The 13,997-nt window shown below is 36.3% G+C and overlaps 1 protein-coding gene and 1 pseudogene across 2 annotated transcripts; one reads left to right on the top strand and one right to left on the bottom strand.

Annotated features, from left to right (window-relative positions):
* The first annotated feature begins 3,173 nt into the window (after positions 1-3,173).
* On the top strand, positions 3,174-10,830 carry nars2 (asparaginyl-tRNA synthetase 2, mitochondrial). Of its 2 annotated transcripts, none has more exons than XM_051863708.1 (14): positions 3,174-3,604; positions 4,394-4,503; positions 5,204-5,360; positions 5,464-5,604; positions 7,239-7,319; positions 7,440-7,543; positions 7,774-7,906; positions 8,233-8,331; positions 8,447-8,484; positions 8,697-8,763; positions 9,366-9,503; positions 9,748-9,845; positions 10,286-10,312; positions 10,651-10,830. In XM_051863708.1, the coding sequence occupies exons 1-14, from the start codon at positions 3,440-3,442 to the stop codon at positions 10,793-10,795; spliced, it is 1,503 nt and encodes a 500-aa protein (XP_051719668.1). In that variant the 5' UTR covers positions 3,174-3,439; the 3' UTR covers positions 10,796-10,830. The 2 variants fall into 2 exon arrangements, with proteins under 2 accessions (XP_051719668.1, XP_051719670.1); XM_051863710.1 differs by having other exon boundaries at positions 3,175-3,604; positions 5,240-5,360.
* Positions 10,831-11,684: 854 nt separating this feature from the next.
* On the bottom strand, positions 11,685-13,803 carry LOC127495574 (serine/threonine-protein kinase pim-3-like; annotated as a pseudogene).
* Between the last annotated feature and the right edge of the window lie 194 nt (positions 13,804-13,997).

Here is a 13,997-nt window from a genome sequence, read left to right as displayed (position 1 = left end):
ACGACTTTATTTAGGCTTCAAAATGTATAAATGTTGTGTTAACTTGTAAAGATTATCTTGATAGACAAAACGTGTAAGTGTCATAACCTTTTGTTAAACACAGAGCTTAATTTTTGCTATTTTCCAAAAGTCTATGGGGAAAATGCATTGGCTTTCGATTGAGGGAACCCGTGCGCCGCTAACTTCCGGGTTGGCCTACAAAAACACATCATCCCTGAGGTACTCTATGTCCCAATATGGCGCTGAAATCTTGTACTGATTTGGGACCTGAGTCTGCGCAGTAGTGAAGTCGGCACCCGATTCTGCGCAGTAGCAAGCATGAAGTAGAGCCGCGCGCTATCAAGGCCCCGCCCACACTCCCGCAAAATCGTTTAGTACAGTTTACTGCAGAACAGCTTATTATGTCGATGTGAAATAAACAGTTATGTAGAAATTAAGGTTAAAGCTCCAATCTCCTCCCGATAATCTCGAGAAAAGTCCGTTGCTACCTCAGTGACTACTTTGCTCAGAGAAACTGTCGATTGCAGCTGTCAATCATGACGTCACACCCTCGTTTTTAAACAACAAATAACTAACTAAAACCAAATTTATTTTAAAAAACGAACACATGAACTTACATCAACATGATAAAAACTACATAAAATGACAGAAACCAACTTTGGAAAAAAATTATTTGAAGTGTAATTTAATTGTTTTGACCAGGGTTTATGACCTACTGGGACCAACCACCTGGGGGCGATCGAGACGCTTTGGCTTCACTTTCAGGATTTATGCGGCATGCTTGGAGTGGGCCTACACATTTTTGTGCTTAAAGTAATAGTTCACCCAAAAATGAAAATTCTTTTTCATTTACTCCCCCTCAAGCTGTTCCAAACCTGTATAAATTTCTTTGTTCTGCTAAACACAGAGGAAGATATTTGGAAGAATGTTTGTAACCAAGCAGATCTCGCCTCATAGTAGGGAAAAAAAAAATACTATGGTAGTCAATGGGGGCAAGATCTGCTTTGTTCAGTGTCAATGCAGTGGACAACAGAACATCACCAAACTGATGAAACGCTGAGGTTACAAAAGGCTTCTCTCAGCAGACGCTGTTTTGATCACTGTCAGGTTTGGGGCGAGAGGCATCTAAAGTCTTTCCCTTCAGATGACTTCACTATTTTGGCTTCATCAGAACTAAACGAGCAGCGTGACGTGAAATCAATGCTGCTTACGGTGCACATGCATAACGTGAGCTGCGGAGGAACTGATGATAAGCCGCTTGAATTAAGGGTCAATACAGCTTGAGTCAGTCAGGAGAGAGGCGAGGACACTGCTGAGCTCCCAGCTTTTAAAACAAGATCCATGTTTGTGTTGGTTAATCACATATTGATTGAGGCCAAGAAACAGAGAAATAATGATGCCCCTGAACTTGACTACACAATGTCTCTCTTTATCATTTTGCACGCATACACAATAAATACAGACAGATAATATTACGTAGGTGTTGGAATTTGAAATAAATAGCCCTATAACTGAAAGGAACGAACAGCTGACAGTTATAATCCTTTTCTGTAGGTTAAAACATTAGCTAATGCATCACAGATTCATAAAATCTGCTGTAAAATTGAATTTCACCAAAAAGCAAACAAAGGCACACAGATAAATACAATTATATAACATGCCGTAAAAATAACATTAGCATTGCCTTTGGTGAGATGCAGTCCACGGAGACCCTAAACCTGCATTAATAATTCACTGCTGAAGATGCTGAGCTAATAAATAAGTAATTAAATAGATTTGTCTTGTGAAAGGCTGCTCTTGTGACTCCTGCATAGCGGACTGATGGAGTTACAGCGCCATCTAGTGGAAAAGATATGGTTCCGCGTGAATATGAATCTAGAATCATGTTTCTGAACTTAAGTCTACTACAGGAATAGATTCTGTGTGCCATATGATTATTTTAAATAAATAAATACAGTAAAATACATACAAAATAGATTCAATGAAATTATTTGTAGGCTATAATTTACATGAAATGCACTTCATGATGCACCATTGTTATAGATGAGCTTTGTTGTTGTTGTTGTTGTTGTTGTTATGATCAATAAATTGCCGTGACCATTCCAATATTTTACTGGATAAGGATTTGAAAGAAATCAAGCATACATGGAAAAATTATATTCACTATAGAAAAAATGCCTATTTAGATACCTACAGCACATCTGCCCTTTATAAAAGCCTTTAAAAGATTGTATGGCTTAAGGCCCGTTCACACCAAGAAAGATAACTATAAATATAACCATAACGATAACTATATTAATACAACGATGACGTTTATTCTAAGCGCGCGCTGCAGTTTTATTGTCTGCCGCAGTTTAAAGATATAGTTCACCAAAAAAAAAAAAAAAAAATTCTGTCATCATTTACTTCCCCTCAAGTTGTTCCAAACCTGTATAAATTTCTTTGTTCTGCTAAACACAAAGTTATTTAGAAGAATATAATCAAGCAGATTTCGCCACCCATTGACTACCATATTAAGGAAAAAAAATACTGTGGTAGTCAATGGCGGGCGAGATCTGCTTGGTTACAAACATTCTTCCAAATATCTTACTTTATGTACAGCAGAACAAAGAAATTTATACAGGTTTGGAACAACATAAGGGGGAGCAAATGATGGCAGAATTTTCATTTTTGGGTGAACTACCCCTTTAAATGTTCGAGCGCTTTAAAGCTGAATGGATTCTGATTGGCTGTCAATGTTTTTATCATTCATCAGCTGGAAAAAAATCGTTCTGAAAGTTTATATTTAGAATTATTTTTTAGAACTGTATCTTTATTAGTATCGTTATACGGGCATTTTTTTAGGCATGCTGGGAGATTTAAATTTTAAACATCTTCCTGCCAAACCTGTTGCTATCATACACAAGTATGAGCTTCTGTTACCTTCTGAAATGCTTGATTTTGTGAAATTCCGAGAACAATAATCGCTGTATTATTAAAATCGTAATAAACAGCCATATGTGGCTACATATGGCGCTACTGAAATGTAATATGTAATCCATGTAAGCCAGGAAGGGAATAAATAAATAAATATTTATTTTCTTGCTAAATCTTTTTTTGAACCGGTTCTATTAAATGATTCGTGGAAATGATTCGGACACTTTATTACTAATCTATTGCGCCTGTCAAAGTTCAACCAATGGGATGCTACGTACATGTTACGTTGCTCATGACGTTGATTCGATTTCAGGAAGCGCGTGGAGAGCAGCATGAATGTCAAAACAGACCGACGAGACTAACCGATTGAGCTGTTGTAGAAGTGGATGAGTTTTATCACCACACATTATAAAAAATAACATTATATCATATTTACTGGACGTGAACTGCACCATCATTCAAAGCGGAAGTAGCAGAGAGCAACACAGTGCTGAATCTCTCCGCGCGCTCACACTCATTAGACATGATGTTGCTCACATTACAGCGGATTCCTGCCTTCACCACATCATTATTCTGCAGATGTAGCTCAAAAGTCTTTCAACGACACTGCAGTCGCATGTTGTCCAAGAAAATGACAGTATCCGATGCGCTCGCAAGCAAAGAGACGGGATCAAATGTTAGAATACAGGTAAGGACACTATCCAAAATTAAGGTGTTTCTTCAACTTGGGTTTATTTTTGTTTAAGCTAATAGTTTATTTTTCTTTTCCTATATGTGGAGATCACATTAAAACTATCTTTGAAAACATTTTTACCATCCGCTCATTTATTATTGCTACATAATATTATAATATTTTACATTTCCAGTCGACCTGTAAAATTATCCTAAAATGTAAAATATTATTTGAGTGTATATTTAGGATACATACTAACAAATCCGACTGTCAGAGGAAGCTTTTTACTCCAAAAATGTTCAGAAAATACATAATTTGAGATGTGGTGGAAATCACTTTTGTTGGTTGGTGAAATATGTATAAACCTGAGTGTTTATATTTATGATTTATGGGTTTTCATTTTAGTTTTTTTGTACTTGAAATAAATGTTAACCGGGAAAAAAAAATTAAATAAAAAAAATTATTTCACCTAGTTAACAATGCATCATTTCTCAGTTTCATTTAGTTTAACTTAATGTACTAAAATAACTAAAACTGAAAAAAAAAGCAAAAATACTTAAGCAAAAAAAAAAAAAAAAAATAAAAATATATATATATAATTTTTAAAACTAATAAAAATGAAAAAAAAAACCAAATTTATTAAAACATATAAAAACAAAAACTATAAAAGTATCTCAATGATATTACAGCAACACTGGTATACACTGTTAGATATTGTTAATGGACAAATTTAAGTAGTAAAAGGGTAAAAAAAAAATGTCAAATTGGTCATTTCATATGTTAACATGTATGCTGTTCCTGCAGGGCTGGGTTCGATCTGTCAGGCCACAGAAAGACAACCTCTTCTTACATGTGAACGATGGAAGTTCATTGCAACCTCTACAGGTTGTTGCCGGCTCACACCTGAATACCAGGTGCTTTTCTGTTCATGTGCAGTTGTGCATGTCTTTGAGCTTGAATGACTATGTATTAATATTTAAAATGTCATGAACATCTTGATATATACAGCAACTTCAAAGGTTATTTAGACACTTAAGCCACACAAAGATGTATGAATGTCATTGCATTAAAATAACAATCCAAATGACATTTATTTGAATGACATTTAAGCACAAGCATACTTTTCAAGCAAATTTTACAAAATGAGGTTTTAAATGATTAAACAATATGTACTGTTCCAATTTAAAGGTACACTATGTAACTTTAGTGGCCCTCTAGTGGTTAAAAACAAAGCTGCATGCATTGTTTTGGTTGTGCTTCGGCTCTTCATGACGCAATTTCCCGAGACGTATGTACCATCCCGTCAGGTCTGAAATATAAACACTTATAACAGGCTTACCATAGTGAATCAGGGTAAGACAAAACATGTTTTGGAAGAAGGACTGATGATGTATTGTCTCATTATTTAAATTTTTGTTAATTTTGAACAAATAAAGTTACATAGTGTACCTTTAAGACATCAAGTATGTGATGTCAATACAAATGTTTGTAGATCATGACGCCTGTATGAACTTTAAGGGAACTCGTATATCTACTAAAAATTGCCTTTTAATTGCAAATATGGTCAAGAAAATGACATTTTTATGTGTTCAAATACTTTTTGGGCCATTGTAGATGTGTATTCTTGATATATCCTCCCTTCTTGTCAAGAGACCTCACATTTGGCTGTGCTGTTGACATCACTGGCACCTTAGAGAAGAGCCCAAGTAAGAGGCAGAATGTGGAGTTACAAGCTCAGCGCATTGAAGTGGTTGGAGAATGCAATCCTGTGGTGAGTCTTTACATCGAAATTGAATCAGTGAGATGAAAAGTGATTTATATAAAGTCATGAATAGGTCACACTTGCTATAGTGACCCTGTATTGTCTGCTCTAGGACTTTCCTTTCAAGATCAAGGAGCGTCATTCTCTGGAGTACGTCAGGCAGTATCCTCACCTCAGATGCCGAACAAATGCTTTCAGCTCCCTGCTCAGGATACGCAGTGAGGCTTCAACTGCTATCCAGTCATTCTTCAGGGTATTAAAGTCACTATTGTTTAAAAGTTTGGGGGCAGTAAGATTTGTTTTTGAAAGATGTCTCTTATGCTCACTAAACTGCATTTGATTACTGCAAATGTTATTCAAATTTAAAATAAAAGTTTTTTTATTTTAATATATTTTAAAATAAAATATATGTTTTATTCCTGTGATCAAAGCTGAATTTTCATGACTTCAATCATCAGTGTCACATGATCCTTTAGAAATCATTCTAATATGATGATTTGCTGCTCAAGAGACATTACATATTATCATGGTTGAAAACAGTTGTGCTGCTTAACATTTTTATGGAAACCATGATGCATTTTTCAATATTCTTTAATGATTGTAAGGCTTTTGTTTTGAATAGAAATCTTTTGTAACATTAATGTCTTTACTGTCACTTGTTCAATTTAATGCATCCTTTATATATTACATATTTGTTAATACTTTACAATCAGGTTTCATTTGTTAACGTTAGTTAACTACATTAGTAAACATGAACTAAAAATGAAAAGTATTTCTAAAGCACATATTAACCTTCATGTTAATTTTAAGATTTACTGATACATCGTGAAAATCAAAAGTTGTATCTGTTTATATGTTATGTACCTGAACTAACATGAGCTAAAAATGAACATTTGTATTAACGTTAACAAATATCAGTAAATACTATAACAATTGTATTGCTCAGAGATAGTCAAAGGTGCAGTAAGCAATTTCTGAGAAACGCTGTTAAAAGTGGATCGGACCAAGCAGCACAACACACTTGTAGCCAATTAGCAGTAGGGGGTGTGTCCACTAATGATGGGGGAGGAGAGAGAGTGAGCCAATCAGCAGTAGGGGGTGTGTCCACTCACAATGGGCGAGAAGAGAGAGTGAGCAAGAGGGAGATTTGAAGAAAGACTGTAGAAAGAGAGATGGCTGAGAGACATTACAAAAAGAGAAAAGATCAGACGAAGGGTTATGATCAGGCAAGAGCTTTCGGACTCGTGTTAATATTAGAAAAGCTTTCCAGAGCTGGAGAGACCGAAGCGGGAAGGCCTGAAAATGGATGCAGAGCTTGCGTTGTTTCTGCTTCATTCATGTGTAACATTGGTTTGCTGTTTCACAGAATCAAGATATGCTGTTGTTGTAATGTTAGCTGTAGTAACAGGACATTGTGTGTCTGGAGCTGCTGGTTACTAACAACCAACTATTGCTTGTAGCTTGTATATACTCTTTGTATTGTGTGTTCATTTTTTGTTCTTCCTTGTAGTCCGTTCGTCATCTTGACTTTATTTTTCATGAAGCATTATTTTGCTTTGCTTCTGCTATGATAAAGAGACATCCACTCTTGCATTGTTCCGGGGGTGGAGCAATGAAGGGAGGGGTGTGTTTGTGTAGGTTGATTTCAAATATCAACAGTGTTTCTCAGAAATCGCTTACTGCACCTTTAATGTTCGTTAATGCATTAACTAAAGTTTTCTGATGGGACCATAATTTCATTCAGAATGAATTATCATTCTTTAATTAATTCTATAAAAATGTAAATCCTGTATAATTTATACATGCAAATTAATGAAAATATAATTCTCACACAGCTTGTATGTGAACACCTCTCTTATAGATTCATTGTGTTAATTGCTGTTACAGGATAACGGTTATGTGCAGATACACACGCCAGTAATCACCTCAAATGACTGTGAAGGAGCTGGAGAACTATTCCAAGTTGAGGTACAACTCAGATTTAGATCATTTGCATACTTTAGGATGTATTCCTTCGTTGTAGCAACAAGTTACAAGTAATTCCTGTTTGAATCTATGGTAACTGATTGTTATTTGTGTTCTCTGAAGCCTGCAGGTGATAAAAATGACTCAGATGACCCAAACCCACATTTCTTCTCAGTGCCAGCTTATCTAACAGTCTCAGGACAGCTGCACCTGGAGGTGATGGCAGGGTAAAGTCAAAAACTAGTTGTACACATGTATCAATATTCAAAAGTTGTACTGCATATCAATTTTGCTGAGAAAAGCCCCTAATGAAAATAATTGAAAAACATTACTTAGTTGTGGCATTGAGTAGTCATTACAAAATGTATTTATGGTAAATCAGATCTGTAACTTAATGAGAATCATTAGCTAAATGTGAATGCTAAACTATTTTGTGATTGCTGGTTGTCTGTTGTAGGGCTTTTTCAGCAGTGTACACATTCGGCCCTACGTTCAGAGCGGAGAACTCACAAAGCAGGAGACACTTGGCAGAGTTTTACATGGTAGAGGCAGAGATTGCCTTCACTGAGTCACTGGATGACCTGATGAAGGTAGAAAACTCCTCACTCATTCAATTACATGCACTATCAAGCAACTGATTGTGGTTTTAAATGGATTTGATACTGTGTACATCAGTGTTGGGGGTAACATTAAAGTTATTAAAATTAATCCAATGTATACATGAATATGCACTCAACTTTTATCGTATGTTAATTTAAAAAATCTTGTATAATATTACTTGCTGTGTTGTTTGTTTGCTTGGTTTTTATTGTATTTATGTGATATTTTTATTTTTGTAATTGAGTTTTTGCCATGAAAATAGCCTCAGATGCTGACATGGCATTAAATAAAATTATACTATACTATACTTCTCCAGGTAATGGAGAATTTATTCAAGGCGACCACAGAGCATGTGCTGTCCCATTGCGCAGAAGATGTAGAGTTATTTCACAAATATATGGCACCAGGACACAGGGTATGACAAACAATACTATTGTTTCTTATGGAAGGAGCTTTTATAAGAGCATTGAGAGTTTCTCCACCATAATGGCTGTAATAAACTCTGTTTCAACTCTTTTGAACATCCTCAGGACCAAGTGGATCTCATGTTGAAAAGAAAATTTAATATGTACGTATTATATTTCAGTTCAATTAAATCCTTTTACTCTTCAAAATAGGCATTGAGCTTGGGATTAGGCTGAATATAAGCTGTTACAAGTAAGAATTCTTTCAAAAATAATGAATGAATTAATTGTCATTTTTGATTGTGTAACTGTGAGATCTGTGAGCCATACATTTTTATTGCACTCTTTTAAATCAACTTATATTTGCTTTCTACAGCATTTCTTACACTGAGGCGATAGACATTTTAAAGAGCAGTTCACAGAACTTTACATTCAGCACCGAGGCAAGTAAATTACAGCATATGTTTGTGTTTTAAATAGTTACTGTATATAGAGATGTACATTTCACGCATTTCATGTATAGTGCATTATCATTCAAAAGTTTGGGGTAAATAAGAAAGTAATACTTTTATTCAGCATTTAATTTACTAAAAGTGACAGTTTAATGTTACAAATGGTTTCTGTTTCAAATAAATGCTGTTTCATGGTTTCCACAAAAATATGAAGCGGCACAACATTGATAAAATGTAATAAAATGTTTTTTGAGCTGTAAATCAGCATATTTGAATGATTTCTCAAGGATCCTGTGACACTGAAGGCTGTCAAGGATGCTGAAAAGTCAGTTTTTTCATCAAAGGAATAAATTACTTTTTAAAATATATATTAAAATAGAAAAGAGTTATTTTAAATTGTAATAATATTTCACAATATTACTGTTTTTACTTATTTTTGATCAAATTGGTGAGCATAAGAGAAACGTTTAAAAAATCGTACCAACCCAAACTGTTCAGTGGTAGTGTATAATTCAGTTTGAGAATATTTTTTGTTTTCTATATATTGAATATAGTATCTATTCTGCTTTTCTTTGACATATGCTTTACATTAGTGGGGCTGTGATCTTCAGACAGAACATGAGAAGTTCCTAGTGAAACATTGTGGAAACGTCCCAGTGTTTGTCATTAACTATCCCTATGAGCTGAAGCCTTTCTATGCCCGAGACAACCAGGACCAGCCCAAGCACACTGTAAGAATGAGCTCTTACTCTTACTCCTGCCACGAGTTTTACTCAAGGACTTTTCATAAACCAGCTAATCTATGTGATAATGTTAAATATGTTTATATTATGTGTTTAAAGCCTAGAGTAAATGCTAAAAATCAAATGGGGTAAAGATGATATGACATGAGTTCAGCATGTCCATGAGGCCTATCTTCTTTGCTCACTGCTCCTTCAATCATTCCTGATGATTTTTTTTTTTTTTTTTGGACAGGCGGCTGCCGTAGACCTCTTGGTGCCTGAAGTCGGGGAGCTTTGTGGTGGATCCCTGAGAGAAGAGAGACTAGAACTTCTGAGCCAACGACTAGCACAGTAAGAGTCTCTTCACACTGTAATACGTAATAAAATATAATATATGCTGTAAATGTTTGAGACATTGATACACTGCAGTTCAAAAGTTTGGGGTTGATAAAAAAATAATTTCAACATTTACAGGGGCCAGTAGTCTGTGATTTTTATTGCCGTCCGAATCCAGAATGTCAGTGTTTTTTTTTTTGTTTTTTTTTTCCCAACAACCCTCATAAAAATTCCTGGTCAAATTACATAATGTTTTTGACAAACGCCAAGATCGTGTAGTAATTGAATTGCCGTCCGAATCCACATATGTGAGTTCACAAGAAGGGATCAATTCAAAAGTCGTTTGTAAATCCTTTTTGACCACTGCCAAGTACTGTACTTTCACAAATGTATTTCACAGGTTTTACTAGGTTGTGTTCACTCTCATCTCCTACATGTTTTCTCTCTTCTCACAGGGCTGGATTAAAGGACACATATGAATGGTAGGTTCAGAAGAACAATTTCTGCAGCTCACCCAGTTTTATTCCAGACTGAGGGTCCGTTTACATGACAGCAGTGTACTAAAAATGCTGTATTATTCATGCCAGGCCAGTAGTTGGCGATGTCACTTTGTAAAGAAAAACTACGCACCTATAGACTGAACACATGATACGCATGACGTTAATTTTTTCAAAAATTTACGTTGTTTTTTTAAAAGTTTGCATTTTCAGACCCCCAAAACACTGTTGTCATGTAAATGAACGGCCAAAACACATTTAAAGTTTTCTGTTTTTAGTTGTCGTGTAAACGCCTTCTGAGAGAGCATCTTTGTGATTGAAAGGTATCTGCAGCTGAGAGAGTTTGGCTCCGTCCCCCACGGTGGTTTTGGGATGGGATTTGAGAGGTACCTGCTGTGCATTCTGGGACTCCACAATATCAAAGATGTGATTCCATTTGCAAGATTCTCACACTCCTGCCCGCTTTGAAACTGTTAAAAAAAATTAAAGAAAAAATGATTAAATGTGCTTGTCATTTATTTGCTTTACTGAGATTCCTGGAGCCCCAACTTAAATCAGGTATGTTTGATTAGGGAAACATACAAAATGTGCAATGTTGGAGAAGCTCCAGAAACAGGATTTAGGAATCACTGTTTTTTTAAAAAAATCTTTTAGTCATTTGTTGTGACTTTTATTGATTATCATATTATTGTTTTTTGACAATACTGTAAAATCAGTCAGCTTTGCCATTCTCTTGGTCTTCATTTTTTAATTATTAAAGTTAAAATTGCAATATAACATTCTCAACTTCTAAGACAGAATCTCTGATCTTGTGATGTAGAACACTGACTTCCAAAAGAGAATATCTTAGGACATCCTGTATTTTACTTTTGTTAATAACATTAATAACAAATTTCTTGTTTATTGAAGTATCAAATAAATGCCAATAAATGTTGTCAACAAACATGCATAACAGATCAGTAGATGATGTATATATATGTTTATTCATTTTTCATGTTTCAATCTATTGCACTTTCTATACAGAGTTGCCAATATTGACAATTACAAATTTTCCCTGACCAGTGCAAAAGAAATAACACATAAAAAAACTAAAATACATATAAAAACATAAATATATAAATAAAACAAGAGATAAATAAAAGAGAGTCAATGTTATTAATAAGAGTTATTATAAAGTGCTACCGAGACCAAATTTGCCTCACTGCAACAACATCAAAGAAAACGATGCTCAATACTGACAAATGCAAAAATCAGTCATATGATACAGGCAGGTAATTTGCTTCCTCCTTGAACAGGTAAGTGCCATATTTTCCTCCTGTAGAAGGCTAATATTTTAGCATTCTTCATCAAGATTCGGTTCACATTTTATTGATAATCAAACTAATCACAGAGACAGTAGTAACGGTCCAGATGCACAACAAGAGGACAAGTACATCAGAGTCTCTTACTGACAGAGTGAAGGCTCTGACAGGAACCTCTGTTCAGATAAACTCAACTCTCAAATTATTTACAACAATACAATTATTTATTTTCACATCCTTCGGAAAGCAATATCGCCAGATGCTAATGTTGCTGCTTCAAGGCAAGATGCAAGAGGTTAAAGTGGATGGATGGAGACGCCACTGGATTCAGCCCGCAGACACACAGATGAACAGATGACACTTCTGGAGTGACCGCTCTTACACCTGGAACAAATAAAACTGAAATGAGGTGAGAAAGTTCCAGTTTCTCATTTTTAGGTGTAAATTATTAAGTGATTTTTTTCATGTAAAGAGCTCCAGGAAACTACATAAAGTTCAATGTTCTCATTTACCATCGGTACTTCTGGATGTTTCCATCTCAGTGCTTTGGTCCTCATCCTGAGCTCTTGTTTTTGGTGGATTTTTTCATCAAACAGAAAGAGATTTTCTAAACTGATGACACTTCTGGAGTGGCTGTGAGTGATCTTACACCTGGAACAAAAAACAGAAATGAGTTTTATTGCCTAAATTCATTAAACTTAGAACAGGTGAGATGTTCAAAATACATCTTAAATAGTTTCTAGCTCATGGCTCGGTACCTAAAACCATTGGTGGTAAATGATCCTTTCCAGATCAGGTCGACACTCAGGCTTCTGCTGCAGAAGAGAGCAGATCAAATGGCAGCAATCTGTGCAGAAAGATGGAGAGACGTCTGATTATTACCGTAAACTTTACATCCGCTCTACTGAATCCTTATTCTAAGACCTTCAGGTCAGAAAGCCGACAAATTCCTGCATTATCTATACAGCCATCTCCTATAAAGCCTATGAAGTTTAGCATTATAATTGTACTTGTACAAATCACCTTCTGTCAAGCCAGGTTTGTACCAGGTGTTCATATTGATCCTGTACAGGTCGAAAGTATCTGGAAAGTATCCGCACAGCATTCTGAACAAGAGGATCCCCAGAGTCCAGACCGTCGCCGGCTTTCCATGAAACTCGCCCTTCATCCTGTACTCCGGAGGGCAGTACATCATTGTGCCTGGAGGAAAGAGATCTCAAGTTTGAGTCTCTACCGCAGCATGAGTTCACTGATTCACAAGAGTTTTGAGAACTAATACACACCACAGAATCTCGTGTAGGCAGATTCTGTCAGAAGATCGCCGCATCCAAAGTCAATGAGTTTGACCTCGAGGTTCTTAAAGTCTATCAGCAGGTTTTCTAATTTGATGTCTCCATGGTAAACCCCCCGGCGACAGCACACATCAGCGGCTATTGTTGCCCCCCACATGATGAGCCGAGCAAACTTCTCGTCGACGCTGCCGCCGTTTCTTTCCACAAAGCGAGACACATCCATGCAGTGCGAGAAACGCTCGAGGACCATGACGTAGAAGTCCTGCTGATCCTGCCAGTCCAGCAACTTGATGATGTCCGTCGCTGGACCTTTATTGGCCAGGATTGTCAGAGCGACTTCTTTGGGAAGGGGCTCGGGATGATCAGGCTGGAAGAAAGAAACATTATATGATGTCAGATGGTTTTAAACAGGGATTTAACTCAGTCTTGAGTGAGTTTGTCTTTTGAAAAATCACTTATACTCACAATGCTGATACATTCCGTGTGTTTTGTCTTTTTGACAAATTTCACTGCCACCTGATGGACAAAACAAAAAGCAATTAATGTGTGTAGAGGTCGTATCATATATTCCAAGTGAGAATTTAAGTTCTATCAGATCAAGAGCCCTAAATAGTGAATATATGATACAGGTAGATGGCTTGTGTTGTATAAAGTTGTATTCCTAAGTAAAAAAACATCAAACCTTCTGGCCATCCACCAAACGAGTGCCTTCATAGACGGCACCAAATCCACCTTGCCCCAGCTTACGGCCAATTGCATATCGGCAGCAGATGTCGTCTATTAAAAGATGAACAGAAGAAGACGATGTTTAGTGGTGCTGCTTTGCAGATATAGTGAGATTATTGTTGGGGACTGTGGCAGGAAACTCACCCTCAGGTCTCATGTTCACTTCATTACTGTCCAGCAGTTTCGTCAGAGGAGACGTTTCAACTGCTGTCAGACTGACTGGAGCGTCGTGAACATGAGTTTGGAGCTCTTGAAGGACCAGAGGCTCAGCAGCGGGAAGGACTTGAATAACACCGGCAGGAGGTTCCTCGAGATCAATGACCTCTACAGATCTGGAGATGGACTGTAGAG

Source organism: Ctenopharyngodon idella, chromosome 15, assembly GCF_019924925.1.
Source record: "Ctenopharyngodon idella isolate HZGC_01 chromosome 15, HZGC01, whole genome shotgun sequence".
In the NCBI taxonomy this organism is placed as follows: Eukaryota; Metazoa; Chordata; class Actinopteri; order Cypriniformes; family Xenocyprididae; genus Ctenopharyngodon; species Ctenopharyngodon idella.
This window is presented reverse-complemented; position numbering and strand designations above follow the sequence as displayed.